Here is a 14452-nt window from a genome sequence, read left to right as displayed (position 1 = left end):
CCTGGACCCATCAAGGGGCCAGGAGGGCTTCCTGGATACAGTAAACTGGGCAGAAGGCCCAGCGTGGACCTTGGCACTCTCGGTTGCAAGTGACAGAAGCACAAACTGGCTTTACCCAAAAGAGGCACGACTGTCCCATGTGATTAGAATATCTCGAGGCGGCATGAACTTCAGGCAGAGCTGGATCCAGGGGCTCGGAGGGGCATTTTCAAGTCTCTGTCTCTCTGCAGTCTTCCGTGTTGGCTTCATTCTCAGTGGGCTGTCTTCTGTCGTGGCTGCCAGCAGCTGTAGGCCCCCAGCAAAGGAGAGTATCTCTCTTCCGTGGGTCAGCAGAAGTCCCAAAGAGGGTTTTCAGAGGATTGTGGTCACATGACTGTCCCCAAACCAGTCACTGAGGCTTGTGAGGGACAATGCTGATGAGCCAGCCTGGGTCACGTGGCCCCTGAGCTGAGGGACTGAAGTGGGAGAGACAATCCCAGCAGAAGTAGAAATAATGGCCCCTCCCAACAGGACCTTGGGGGGTCCCCTCCGCTATAGAATGGGGCTCCTTGTGCCGTTTCCCCTACCGGAGTGATGGTGAGGTCTGAATGACAGCAAGGGACTCTGGGCTCCACTTCCTCTGGGTAAAGGGGCCTCGACTGTCCCAAGTGTGTGTCTCTGTTGTTGGTGTCTTTGACCTTGAGACAGAACCAGTGGGGTGGGCGTGAGAGAGCGACAGGGGGGTCGGCTTCGCGTGGCCTCAGGTGGGCCTCCCAGCCGGGAGTGCCCACTCCTGGAGAAGACTGCCCCGAGAGGTGATGAGCTCCCCGTCACCGAGGTGGATGAGCCAAGGCTCATTTGTTGGAGACTTGGCAAAGGAGTTTCTTCATCCAGGGCCTCCGTGGGTTGTCAGCTCTGTAGAAGAACTGATGATTGGGCAGAAAGGCCTTCCCTGGTGGGGGGGCCTCTGTGTCCGGCTCTGGGGCGGCGGCTCCTCAGGAGCCCCTGGCCTTTGGCGACACCGCCGCTGGGCCCCCAGGCCGTCTCTCCAGGAGCGCCACACGCAGTCATTCCCCCAGCCCCCAGCCCCGCCCCGCTCTGCCGTTTGAGGAGCGGGACCGGCTCTCTGGATGGGCCCAAGTCCCTGTGCCCAGGGCTACTGTCCACGCCCTCTCCCGCCTGCCGTTGCCCAGGAAGTGGCCTAATTAGATCCCCAAGAGCCATGTTTACCCGTTCTGGGTTCCCACGGGCCCCCCGGGGGACCTTCCAACCGCTCCTCCTCTCTCCACGCCTGCCTCAGCCGGGCTTCGCGTGCCTGGCCGGGCAGGTCGGTTCTGGGGTGAGAGATGCCGTGTGTGTGTGTGTGTGTGTGTGTGTGTGTGTGTGTGTGTGTGTGTCTGTGTGTGTGTCCTGGCTGCCCACAGCTCTGGCCTGAGGGCAGCTGTGGGGAGTCGTTGCCCCGGCCCCATGGCGTTTGGGGCTTCTCAGCCTGGCAGTCCCGTCCCGGGGCACTGGAGCTGCGCGCCAGGCGAGAGGGCCGCGCGGTGTTGTGTGCCCTCGCGGTTCAATTCCCGGGAGCTGCCCCTGCTCACAGGAGCTCCTCAGGAAAGCCTCTCCCAGGGAGACAGAGAGGCTGGGCCAGGAACCCTTGTTCAGGAGCTGGTAGACCCGGCTTTGAATCCCAGCTCCTTCACGATCAGCTCCAGCTGTATGATCTTAGGCAAGCCACTCAACCTCTCTGGGCTCAGTCCTGCATCTGTAAAACGGCCGTAACACCTTGGCCTTTGCAGGTTATGAACTTGAGAGTGAATAGGTGCATGTGGGCACCTGGCCTGACAGCGTTTTCTGTTGTTGTGACTGCAGAGAGCTGGTCCGGGGGAGCTTTGCGATGGGGGCTTCTCAGGCCGGGGGCCTGATCTTGTTTTGTAAACCCTATAACACGAGGCTAGCGTGTGTGGTTAATACACACAAAAGGCCTCGTGGGGAATAAAAAGTGGTAGGTTTAGATTTAGAGGCTGTAAACGAGTGGGCGGCACAGCTCCAGTGTTTTCGTTAGCTGCCGTCATTCATAAATCAGGATTTCATGTAGAAATCGGCTTCGCCACTTGGCTCAATACTTTGGGCTCTTTGGTAGTTGTGGGCCCAACCCCTGCAGGGCCGCCCGGGTTAAACAGGGCTTGTGGATGCCTGCCTGGGCCCGGAGAGAGCCAGGGGGGTCCAGGACCCCTGGCAAACAGCTTCCTCCCCCCGCCCCCGAATAAGTGGTCTTCCCATTTTGTTCCTGGGATTTGTGGAACAGGGGCTCCCAGTGCCTGAGGTGGCTCCCGGATCCAAGGTGGGCACTCGCTAGGGGACTTTGCAGGGACTCAGGGACTCCAGGTACTCTTCCGCCTGTGGGGGCTCTGGACTCTTCCTCTCGCAGCTCTTGCTGGTGGCCATCTGTGCCCTTTGTGACTGCCCTGAGCCTTCCCACATGTTACGCCCTCCCCACCCTCTGCCAACAGCCCTGTCCTGGTTCTGGGGTCAGGCAGGCCTGGGGGATGTTGGGAGCCTGGACTCCTGGTCCAGGGCTGCTCCTGTGAACAGGGGTCTACTGGGACCATGGCAGCTGCCTGCAGGCCTCAGTCCCTGCATGTAGGGATTGCACATTTTTGGGTACCTTTCTCTCTTTGGGGACTGGGAGCTCTGGGGTGGGGGGAGAGAGCTTGCCTGGCACACGGGACGTATGTAGGGGGCCCAGGGGGCCACAGGCACAATTAACTGCCTCTTTGGAATAAACGAATGAGCAAATGAATGAGTGGTGCTGGGAGAGAGGGAGCCCATCCTGGCATCTGCTCCCAATTTTGTCATAAAGGGCCCACTGTGCTCCCTCTCTGAGGTTTGGGCTCCATTTCTACGAAGTGGAGCTTGTAAACTTCTCAACTTTTTGTCGGTGGAAATTTTTAAAATATATGTAAAACATGTAGTCTTACGTGGAAGCTTAACGTAACAGGAATGCACAGGGGATGGTCAGGGAGGAGCAGGCGCGGGGGGTCTGAGACCCAGGGCACACTAAGGAGCCCCAGTAATCGGGTGGGCGTGGTCTCGGCTCAGGACCTGCAAACAAACCCCACACGCATGGTCACCTGACTTACCACACAGGTGGCTTCACTGAACTTCTTGAGGAGAGAATGGTGGCTCTTCCAGAAGCTGCTGGGGTCATTAGACGCCCACGTGGAAGAAAGGGCTGAAGGCTGATCCCTGCCTCCTGGCAGACACAAAGATGTCTCCCTGGGCAAGTGAAACAGTGAGACTTGTAGGGCAGTGCTGTCCAGTAGAAGTTTCTAGATGATAGAAATGGTCTTTATCTGTGCCACCGGACATAACAGCCACTAGCTGTGTATGGCTTTTGAGCATTCACAATGTGACTGGTGTGACGGCTGGACTGAAATTTTAATTTCATTTTTTAAGCTTATTTATTTTTAGAGAAAGAGAGAGCGAGGACATGTGCAGGAAGGACTGGCAGAGAGAGAGAGGGAAAGAGAGAGTCCCAAGCAGGCTCTGCACTGTCCGCACAGATCGAACTGGGCTGGAACTCACAAACTGTGAGACCGTAATCTGAGCCGAAATCAAGAGTCAGAGGCTTAACTGACTGAGCTACCCAGGCGCCCCTGAATTTCATTTGTAATCCAGTTAACTTTATTAAAAAAATTTTTTTTAATGTTTTATTTATTTCTGAGAGAGAGAGAATGAGCAGGGGAGGGTCAGAGAGAGAGGGAGACACAGAATCCGAAACAGGCTCCAGGCTCCGAGCTGTCAGCACAGAATCCGAACCGGGGCTTGAACCCACGAAACCATGAGGTCATGACCTGAGCTGAAGTTGGGTGCTCAANTGGACCTAGAAGTCAGGTGTGGGCTCAGTTTGATGACTCAGGCCCAGGGGCTGTGAGGCCTGGTCCTGCTCGCCCCTGGTCCCCATCCTTCCCGGATGCGGCCAGTCTGGGTCCAACCCGGGTCTGCTTTGTGTCTCCACAGAGCCGAGGACCCCGTGCGTCGGGTGAGCCCGGCCTGGACGCAGAGGAAGAGGCCAGTGGTGCGGTGAGCAGCCCGGCCGCGGAGCAGCGCAGGACCCAGTGCCCATGTGGCTGCCTGCCCGGGGCACCCCCGCCCGGCGCCGCCTGCCAGGCCCCGGGAGGCCGGAGGCCTAGGCCCACTGGGGTGGGGGTGGGGGGCGGTGTCCCCACAGATGCTGCCCAGGCCGCGGGGTCTCCCGAGGGGACTGCCGGGCGGGCGGGCCTCGGGCAGAAGATGCCGGCCAAGGGGCGCTACTTCCTTAACGAGGGCGAGGAGGGCCCGGGCCAGGACGTGCTCTACGAGAAGTACCGCCTCACCAGCCAGCACGGGCCGCTGCTGCTCACGCTCCTGCTGGTGGCTGTCACTGCCTGCATCGCCCTCATCGTCATCGCCTTCGTCTGCGGGGTGAGTGAGGCGGCCCGCGGGCGGTCCGGGGCTGGGCTGGTGCTGGCGACGCCTCGGGGAAAGTCATGGGCTTCTCAGCCTCGGGGTCCACGTCTGTGAAGTGCTCCGGGAGCATCCTTAGGCTGTGGAAGACACGCTTTTAATTTTAATTTAGTTTTGAAGTCCCGGGTGCTTTGCGATCTTCCGTTAATTCGGCCGAGTAAACTACCCTCCCTTTTCTGTAAAACCTTGTCGGGTCTCCTGAAGACCTAGGTCCTGGCCGGCCTGCTCCCGGTTCCCAGCCCTGCTCCTGGAGCCCTGCGGTGGCCGCAGGGCCCTTCTCCACACTGCTCTCCAGGCAGACGCCACTGCTAGGCCCTGCCGCTCCACGGCCACCGCGCTCCACACGTGGCTAGTGTGGCTGCGGAGCTGAACTTAAGCCACTGGGTGGCTCAGTCCGTTAAGCATCCGACTTTGGCTTAGGTCGTGATTTCATGGTTCATGGGTTCAAGCCCCCGTGTCAGAGCCGGGAGCTTACTACAGATTCTGTATGTCCCTCTCTCTCTGACCCTCCCTTGCTCACACTGTCTCTCTCTGTCTCTCAGAAATAAATAAAACATTTAAAAAATTAAAATAAATTGCTGTCCTTCTTCTCTCTCTTTTCTTTCTTCCTTCCTCTTTCTTTCTTTCTTTTCCTCCCTCCTTCCCTCCTTCCTTCCTTCCTTCCTTCCTCGAGCATCAGCAGGGTAGGGGCAGAGAGAGAGAATCCCAAGCAGTGCAGAGCCTGATGCAGGGGCTCGATCCCATGAACTATGAGACCATGACCTGAGCCAAAACCAAGAGTTGGATGCTTAACCAACTGAGCTGCCCAGGCGCCCCTGAGGAACTGATTTTTTTTTTTTAAGTTTATTCATGTATTTTGAGAGAGAGAGAGAAAGTGTGATTCGGAGAGGGGCAGAGGAGAGAGAGTATCCCAAGCAGGCTCCACGCTGACAGCGTGGACAGATATAGGGCTCCAGCCCACGAACCTTGAGATCATGACTGGAGCTGAAGCTAAATGCTTAACTGACTGAGCCTCCCAGGTGCCCCTGAATTTCCAATTAATGTACTTGAGTAGCCACACGTGGCTAGTAGCCACTGTATGGAGCAGCAGAGTTCTAGAAGAAAACGCCAGAGACTACAGGGGGTTGACAGGGTGATATGGGTACAGTAGCCAGCACTCAGTGCATGCTTTGTCCCTGCTGCCTGATTTCTGTGGCTAGAAACCATAGGACACTGGCTTCTGCATTCAGCAAATAGTTACTGAGTGCCTACTGTGTGCTGGCCCTGGATCAGCCTCTGCGCCCATGGAGCTTAGGGGCTCCTGGGGGAAACATGCACTGTCTCACCTGTGACCCTCCTTTCCTGCTAACCACCTGCCAGTGTCACACCTCTCTGTCTCTTTGCTGCCGCTCCCCTGGCTGGGGTGCCTTTGGTTTGCCTTTCCTCCTAGACCTCCATTCATTCTGTAACAGACAGGAGCAGTGGCCTGTCCCCCAGGAGGCTTTCCACGGCCCCCCTCCCGTCCTCTGGTGCCGTCTGCCCCCCTGCATGTGTGCACAGAGCGCCCTGGGAGCGGGGGAGGCCTGATGGAGAGGGTTTGGGCAGTGCTAGCATCACGGGGCTGGGCTGTGTGGGATCTCGGGGCTGCACAGAGAGCGACTGGCGAGAGGTGGTGGCCAAGGCTTAGTTGAGACAGCAAAAGCCCGAAGCTAAGGAGGAGCTTGGTGTTTAGAGGGCTCAGAGACGTCACCCATGTGGAGGAGAACACAGGTGACATTGCTCGGGACAGTCTAGACAGGCTAGCCTTGCGGGCTTCCTGGAGGAGGCGGTGCCTCACTGGGGAAAGCTGAGGCATTTCTGTGTATGTTTGCCCCACCCAGGACCCCTCTGGACACCAGACTGTCCTGGGGACGACCTTCTTCACACTTGCCGTGTTCGTGGTCCTCTATGTGCTGGTATATGTGGAGTGCCTCGTCCGGCGGTGGCTCCGGGCCTCGGCGCTGCTCATCTGGGTCTGCCTTATGATGCTGGGCTACGTGCTGGTGTTTGACTCGTGGAGGAAGACAACCCATGTGGGAGCACAGGTAACAGGGCAGGGGACCCTGGTGTCCCTGGGGGCTGGATGCCACCAAGCCTCTGTGCACCCTGCAACTCCTGCCCTCCCTGGGTATCAGGTCCCTCCTGGAGACGGGGCTTGCATTCGGCACGCTGGCCTTGAGCCTTCCTCCTCCCACGGGCTATGAGTCTGTGACATAGGGTGGGCCCCGAGCTGATCTTGTCCCGTTCCCTCTCTGAGCCGGAGAGATGGCTGAGCTGGGAAGAGCGCCCCTGTGGATGTCTGGCTGGAGTGTTGCAGGTGGACCCTCGTTTGGTCGGAAATGACACAACTCCAGCTGGGAGAGGCAGAAAGGCACAAACTAGCCAGTGGCCCGGAAGGGGCTGGGGGGGCGCCAGTCCTGGGGTTCCAGCGGGGTGGCCCGGTCCCAACCATCCTCTGCTCTGAGTTCCTCTGTGCCATTTCATTCCCGGGCAGGCCGTCCTCAAGTCGAGCACAGATGCTGCAGAGGCTCTAGGCTGCCTGCCCCCCATCTTACCCACCCCAGCTCTCCAGCTCAGGTCACGTTGGCCTGGCTGGTTACTGTCGCCAAGTGGTGGCGCCCTCTGACTGGTGGGCTGGACACGTGGAGGCCAGGCAGGCTGGGAGCTGGGGGCGAGCGGCCAGGATGGTGGTGGGTACAGGTGGCCCTACCCACGCCTCTGGCAGTCACCACTGCTGCGGAGGGAGGGCCCCGGCAGCGGGTGCCAGGCGGGAACTCCCTGGGTCACGAGGGCCTAGAGCCTCACTCCTGGGGAGGCCTGGCCTTGGCCCCAGATCACACATCAGCTCCTAGGAAATGATGGATACTGTTGGCTGGGTCTGACCCAGAAGCAGAGTTCGGCTTTTTTTTGTTCCATGGCCAGTCTGTCACCGTCTGTCACCACTGGGAGCGGAAGGAGCCGCCCTGGGGGCAGAGGGCTCAGGATTCGGGGTTCTGGGGCCATCTCCAGAAGATAAGAGACTGCAGGGGTCCCCACATCAGCTCCGTCTGGGGCTGTGTCCTGGGGCGGGGGCAGCGTGGCCGGTGCCTGAGCCTCGCGCTGCCCCGCCCCCAGGTGCCCTTCTTCCTGTTCATCGTCTTCGTCGTGTACACGCTGCTGCCCTTTAGCATGCAGGGGGCCGTCGTGGCAGGGGTGGTCTCCAGCATCTCCCACCTCCTGACGCTTGGTGCCCTGATGGGGGCCTTCACAACGCCCAGTGTCCGGGCGGGGCTGCAGGTGAGGTGTGCACAGGGGTCCCAGAGTGGGGCAGGTGGAGGCAGGGGCTGTGGTTTGGGCCTCACAGGGCAGCAGAGGCCATGTGGGTGAGTTGGGCCTGAAGCCTCAGCGCCCCGTTTGCAGACAGACGGCCTCCAGGCTGGGCTTTCTCCCAGTCGGCTAGGGAAGCCAGCCCCCCCGGGCGGGGACATGCCTGTGGCCTTTTTTTCCCCGGCCTGTGCTACCCCAGATGATCCGGCCCTCCTTCGCCGGTCCGCTGCACCTCTGGGTAGCTCAGTGTCACCTGCAGAGTCCCGTCCTGACAGGGCTGGGAGTACCCCTGGCACCCTGTCTTGTGTCCTTGCACTGAGTGAAACGTGCACAGTCGGTGGTGGCCAGCAGGTGCACTTTCCTTGGGCCAGGCTGGCGTTAGCTCTGGGAGACAGAAGCCAGAGCTCTGGGCACCCATTGGGGCACTAAGCCTTCTGCCACTGTCCTCTGGGCTCTGTGAGATGATGCGCTTCTGCTTCCCGGGTCTCTGGGGCCCCAGCCCCGTGGCTGCAGAAAAGGGCCTGAGACCTGGTCTAATAGTCACAGTGACTCTAGAGGACCAGCACCTGTCTGGGCCTCAGTTTCTCGGCCTGTCTGGGAAGGGTGCCGGCCCGAGCGGGTTGGAGGTCAGAGAATGGGGCTAGGGTGCCATCACCAGCCCGCCGAGGAGGCTGGTACCCCCAGGGCACGGGCCAGGCCCGGCACTGAACCCGCCCTCGGCCCGCCCTCAGCTACTGGCAAACGCTGTCATCTTCCTGTGCGGGAATCTCACGGGTGCCTTCCACAAGCACCAGATGCAGGACGCCTCCCGAGACCTCTTCACCTACACCGTGAAGTGCATCCAGATCCGTCGTAAACTGCGCGTCAAGAAGCGCCAGCAGGTGTGGACCCTGCCTCTCCCTAGAGCCGCAGCCCTGCCTTCCCCGGCCGTCCCCAGATATCCCCGGCCTCGCTTGGCCCTCCCCGGCCATCCCTGGCCACCCCTGGTCCTCCCTGGCCCTCCCCGGCCACCCCTGGCCCTCCCCGGCCACCCCTGGTCCTCCCCGGCCACCCCTGGCCACCCCTGGTCCTCCCTGGCCCTCCCCGGCCACCTCTGGTCCTCCCCGGCCACCCCTGGCCACCCCTGGTCCTCCCCGGCCATCCCTGGCCACCCCTGGTCCTCCCCGGCCACCCCTGGCCACCCCTGGCCCTCCCTGGTCCTCCCCAACCACCCCTGGTCCTCCCTGGCCATCCCTGGTCCTCCCCGGCCATCCCTGGCCACCCCTGGTCCTCCCCAGCCACCCCTGGTCCTCCCCGGCCATCTCCGGCCACCCCTGGTCCTCCCTGGTCCTCCCCAACCACCCCTGGTCCTCCCTGGCCATCCCTGGTCCTCCCCGGCCATCCCTGGCCACCCCTGATCCTCCCTGGCCCTCCCCGGCCACCCCTGGTCCTCCCCGGCCATCCCTGGCCACCCCTGGTCCTCCCCGGCCACCCCTGGTCCTCCCTGGCCATCCCTGGCCCTCCTGCCCTGCCTGGCTCTCTCCCAGGCCCCACGCCCTGTGTCCTTTCTCCATGGATGTCAGACATCACTGAACAGCGTGTGCGTGGGCTGCATGACTGGACACCCATGCAGGCCTCACCCTGGGGGGTTGCTGGGGGACACGGGAGGCTGGTGGCAGGACACGGGCCAGCAGAGATGGAGGGTGCCGTGGGCAGAGCAGGAAGGAACGTAGAGAAACCCGCGGCCAGGTCACCTGGGTGGGGCCTCACGCGCCTGCCTGTCCTCCCCCGGTGCCCAGGAGAACCTGCTGCTGTCGGTGCTGCCCGCCCACATCTCCATGGGCATGAAGCTGGCCATCATCGAGCGGCTCAAGGAGCGCGGGGACCGCCGCTACATGCCCGACAACAACTTCCACAGCCTGTACGTCAAGCGGCACCAGAACGTCAGGTGGGTCCCACAGGGGGCTGGGGGGAGGTGAATCTGGGCCTCAGTCTCCCCATTTGTTTCCCCAGGGGCTGGGATTTGGCCAGATTGGTGTCGGGAGAGGCCCAGGGGCTCCCTAAATTTGTGAGGCTTCGTGCATAAGTGGGGCTTTTGGGAAGAGAAGGGTCCTTTCAGGTGATCCTAAAGGGGCCACAGTCCCCCTCCCCCAAAGAGAAGTGAAGTCCCCTGGTCTTGACAGCCGTCTTTAGCGGGTTCAAAGCGGCTACAGAATCTTGCTTGAATGCACCAACCTCAGTGAGGTTGTCTGTGAGCTGGTCTGGAACTCACGGACTTTGAGCTGGGGAATCTGGTGCAAACTGAAGCTCTGGCTTTGAGGCAGACCTGGACCAGAGCCTCAGTGTGCTCATCTGTGGCATGGGAGCCCTCTGAGGGTAGCGTGTGTGTCGAGCGTTGGGCGTGGAGCTCAGCTTGAGGGAGCATGAACTCAAGTCTCACCAGGGGCTCGGTTCTGAAGGATGTGCAAAGGTGGTGGGGGGGGGGGTAGGAGGGCGTTCCGAGGCGTCTGTGACGGCACCACCCTGTGGTCCGCAGTGACAGCGGCTTGGGGCTGGCAGTCCTCACCAGCCCCATGACTCCGGGGCATGCCGCATTCTGCCTTTATGAAGCCTCCAGAGCATCAACTCACCTCTATGGCCCCGAGCTTCTCCCCTGTCCCTGCGGAGGCTGAGGAGAGGCCGGGGTTGCTGGGGCCAGGGCTGGCGGGTGCTCGGGGGCTTCCAGGGACCCGGCTCTGACCCTCCCGCTGCACCCCCGCCCCCAGCATCCTCTATGCCGACATCGTGGGCTTCACGCAGCTGGCCAGCGATTGCTCCCCCAAAGAGCTGGTGGTGATGCTGAACGAGCTCTTCGGCAAGTTTGACCAGATCGCCAAGGTGAGCCCGCAGGCCCTTGTGCCGCCCCCCACCCCCCATTGCTCCCAGGGGTGGCGTGTGCCCAGTGCTGTGCTGAGATGGGTGGGTGGAGGCCTGACTTTGAACATTCAGTCAGCAAACACTTCCGAGTGCTCTGTGGTGGGGGTTGAGTGGTGCCAGAATCCTGTCCCCAGAGTGTGAGGCCAGTGGGGGGACTGTCAGTACATGTGGGGGGACGCACAGGGCTCGGAGCTCAGAGGGGGCTCAGGGGGGCTGCCTGGAGGAGGAGATAGCTCCATCCCACTCCCCGAGGGCATCAGAAGCCGGCCTCCCCAGGGAGCCTGGGAGGGCTGTGTACAATGCCAGGCCTCAGCCACAGTGTGCCTTCTGACAAGATCACCAGTGAACTGTGTGCATGTTTGAGAAACCTAAAGAGAAACCTAAAAAGAGACCCTGAAGAGGAAAAGGAACAGTTCTGGGCAGAGGGAACAGCATGTGCAAAAGGTTGGAATAGAAAGAAGCCTCTGGGGGCCCTTGGAGTGCACGTGGCTCAGTGTGAGTGGGCAGAGGACCAGGGAGATGAAGTCCCAGGGTCAGACGTGCACGGACTTAGGGCTGAGACGAGGAGAACTTGATCCCGGGACCCTGAGGAACATGGCAGGTGCCAGAGTGGGTCGGGGGGAGCATTGGGTGAGGAGGGCCTCCCGGGTACGGCTGGGCAGGGAGAGGTCTGAGATCGGGCAGGGCTGGGCTGGAACCTCACTGTTCCGCAGCACTGGGACCAGAGGAGGGGGCGGGGAAGGGACATTCGTGGGCTGGGGGGTCGCGTGTGTATGCATGCGCTGTTACTCATGAACTTACCAAATGGTCCTGAGACCTGCCAGGAGGCAGCCTTGAGCTCAGATGGGGGCCTTGGCCTGCCCTCAGGTTGCTCCCAGCCGGTATGCCATGTGCTTTGGGGGTGCAGGGAGCTTGGGCGCCTGGGAGCAGCCGTCCCAGCTTCCGGTGAAGACAGGCTTAGCGGGGCCACTAAGTAGAGACCCAAGGGTTAACCCTGAAGGCAGACGCTGTCTGTGCGGGCTGCACATCTGAGCCAGGTTGAAAGCTTAAATAAAACGCCCACACCCGGGAGAGTTTTGAGGCGCCTCCCGGGTGACTCCGTGTGTGGAGAGCCAATGGTCGGGACCTTGATGGGAGGTGAGTTCGGGCCCCGCAGCGGGAAGACTTCTTCACGGTCAGCGCTGCTCTGTTCTAGGAGGGACTGGCCCACCAGGAGTGGCCTCTGTCTTAGGGAATGGCCACCACAGGGGTGGCCAGACTACCAGAGGACACTACTGGCCGGGATGCTGTGGAGCACTGTCCCTCGGGGTGCTGGGGACCGAGTGAGTCAGAGAGCCTGTCCAGCCTGGAGGCTTCCTTTTGGAGCCTCCTTCTATCATGATGTCTCTTAAACGAGCAGGTGGGAGTTCCCAGGAGTCAGGCCATATGTGGGCCAGGGGCGTTTCCAGTCACAGGTGGCCCTTTCCTTGCCACAATGCCCAGGGACCTGCCCTTGAACTCTTGGGCACTGCCCCCCTTCTGTGGCAGGTGCAGGATGCAGGTCCTTAGTACTGACGGGAGAGGGACGCCTTCCAGCCGGGGGGCTAGTCCCTGGGCAGGGCTGGTCCCACACTTCTGTCAGCAGATTCCAGATCCGTGCCCTCTTCCCGAGAGCTGGGGTGGCTCTCCCAGAGGCCCCTGCACCGCACGTGGGCTCCGGACCCCCCACCCGCAACACGCTCACACCACCTCCCCGGTTTCTCAGTGTCGGGGGGGACCTGCCAGCTCTGCGGGGGATCAGCCTGGGGGCGTGGGCCCCCCCTAAGTCCCTGACGGGCAGCCCGGCTCCCGAGGGCCACGCTGTGCCTGTCCGGGGCGGAGACAAGGGTTGGCTGGAGCCCTAAGCCTGAGCCTCAGGCTGGGCCTCCAGGCCCTCTCCAAAGTTCCCGCTGCTTTCTAGAAAAGCCACTGTCTTCCCATCCCTCAGCAGCCAGGGCCCAGCAGGAAACAACTGGCACTCGCTCAGATGAGGTCATTGGAAGAAGGTTTAGTAAAGGGACTGCTCATAAAGGCGTGGTGGGTGCGGGGACCGCGTGGGGGGGACGGTGCCCTACGTGGTCACTGAGGCTGGGCATGGGAGGGAATGGCACCACATCTGGAGATGGAGGACACCTGTGGTCCAGGAGGTGAGCCACCTTTTGGGACCATGCAGTAAGGGAGCTGGGGCACCAGTGCACCTGGCTTTCCTCCCCACCGGGAAGCCACAGGGCAAGGCCACCTGCTAAGTGCACCCTGAGGGGCGTGGCTGGGGACTGGAGCCAGCATGTAGCTCCTCCTTTACGGTCCCTAAACCCCACGCCCAAGGCCTTGGTGTGTGTGCCACCTTTGCCAAAGGGCTGGCAGAGGGCCTAGGGGCCACAGTACCACCTCAGATGGAACCCCAGACAGCCTGCCTGGGTCCCCCTTCCCCTCCAGGGCCATTTTCCTATGTGAGCCCAGCCTCTGCTCACTCCATCTTCCCTGTCTGTTCTCTCCCCACCCCAAGACCCTGCTGCTTTTCACCCGCCATGGTCACCTGGACACCTGCAGACCCCAGCTTATGGCACCTGCCACCTGTGTCTTCATCTCCTCTACTCCCTCCACTCCAGCCAACAGCTTCCTGCCCTCAGGGCCTTTGCACATGCTGCGTCTTTCATCTGCCTGGAATGTTCTTCCTTACATACTGGCCTGGCTTGTTCGCTCGGTTCCTCTGGGCCTTTCCCAAATGATGCCTTTTCTGAGAGGCCTTCTCTGGCCTCCTGGAACTTCCTCTCCCCTCCCAGCCCTCCATTTTCTCCTTAGCACTGACCACCGCTGGGTGTCTAGTTTAGCGCCTAACTGCCGCTGGGGCGTGAGCCCACGTTGTGGGGGATTTTGTCCATTTTGCTCACCATGTGTTCCGGTGCCTGGGGCAGAGCGGGGAGCTCATAGACCTCTCAGTGTCGCGTGCCCAGATGAGGCCAAGACGGTGACTCTCCCAGACACTGAGGTGGCCATCCCTAGTGACGGCCGCTCTCGCCCTGGACGGTTGCTGAGGGTTCCTTCTGGAGAGTCCTCTGTGTCCGCCGTCCTTTTGTCCGGCCTGGAAGCAGCCACTGGTGGCTGGTGGGCCAGCTGGTGGCCTCTGGCCGTGATGGAGTCTGGCTCACCCTGGAGGGCCCGGGGACGTGGCTGACCTGGGTGGACCCCGGCTTTCAGCCATTGGCCGACCAGGCCCCTGCTTGCCTTGCCCTGCAGGCCAATGAGTGTATGCGGATCAAGATCCTGGGCGACTGCTATTACTGTGTGTCGGGCCTGCCCGTATCGCTGCCCACCCATGCCCGGAGCTGCGTGAAGATGGGGCTGGACATGTGTGAGGCCATTAAGTAGGTACCGTGGGCACAACTGATTCACCGTAGGGAAAGCATTGTACCCATTTTGCAGATGAGGAAGCTGAGGCTCGGGGTGACGGTGGCTGGCCTGGGTCACTCGGCAGCCCTGGCTGGGGTGGGGTGACCGACCTGCTCTGCCCAGGCAGGTGCGAGAGGCCACGGGTGTGGACATCAGCATGCGCGTGGGCATCCACTCGGGGAACGTGCTGTGTGGTGTCATCGGGCTGCGAAAGTGGCAGTACGATGTGTGGTCCCATGATGTGTCTCTGGCCAACAGGATGGAGGCAGCCGGAGTCCCTGGGTGAGGCTCAGCGGGACGTGGCGGGGTCAGAGGCATGGGTCCACTCTGGGCGGGGGGGGGGGCA

General features: G+C 61.3%; 1 protein-coding gene across 1 annotated transcript in view; it reads left to right on the top strand.

Moving 5' to 3' along the window:
- The window catches only part of ADCY7 (adenylate cyclase 7), a 57962-nt gene that overhangs the window by 27391 nt on the left and 16119 nt on the right, over positions 1 to 14452 (top strand). Inside the window, exons 2-9 of the mRNA XM_077751243.1 lie at positions 3994 to 4437; positions 6339 to 6542; positions 7612 to 7773; positions 8535 to 8684; positions 9582 to 9730; positions 10548 to 10659; positions 13954 to 14081; positions 14230 to 14388. Coding sequence (XP_077607369.1) covers positions 4267 to 4437; positions 6339 to 6542; positions 7612 to 7773; positions 8535 to 8684; positions 9582 to 9730; positions 10548 to 10659; positions 13954 to 14081; positions 14230 to 14388 — 1235 coding nt within the window. The 5' untranslated portion in view covers positions 3994 to 4266. The remainder of the gene's footprint in view (positions 1 to 3993; positions 4438 to 6338; positions 6543 to 7611; positions 7774 to 8534; positions 8685 to 9581; positions 9731 to 10547; positions 10660 to 13953; positions 14082 to 14229; positions 14389 to 14452) is intronic.

Source organism: Crocuta crocuta, unplaced genomic scaffold (assembly GCF_008692635.1).
Source record: "Crocuta crocuta isolate KB4526 unplaced genomic scaffold, BGI_CrCroc_1.0 scaffold124, whole genome shotgun sequence".
Taxonomy (NCBI): Eukaryota; Metazoa; Chordata; class Mammalia; order Carnivora; family Hyaenidae; genus Crocuta; species Crocuta crocuta.
Note: the sequence above shows the minus strand (reverse complement) of the source record. Positions and strands in the feature narration are given on the sequence as shown.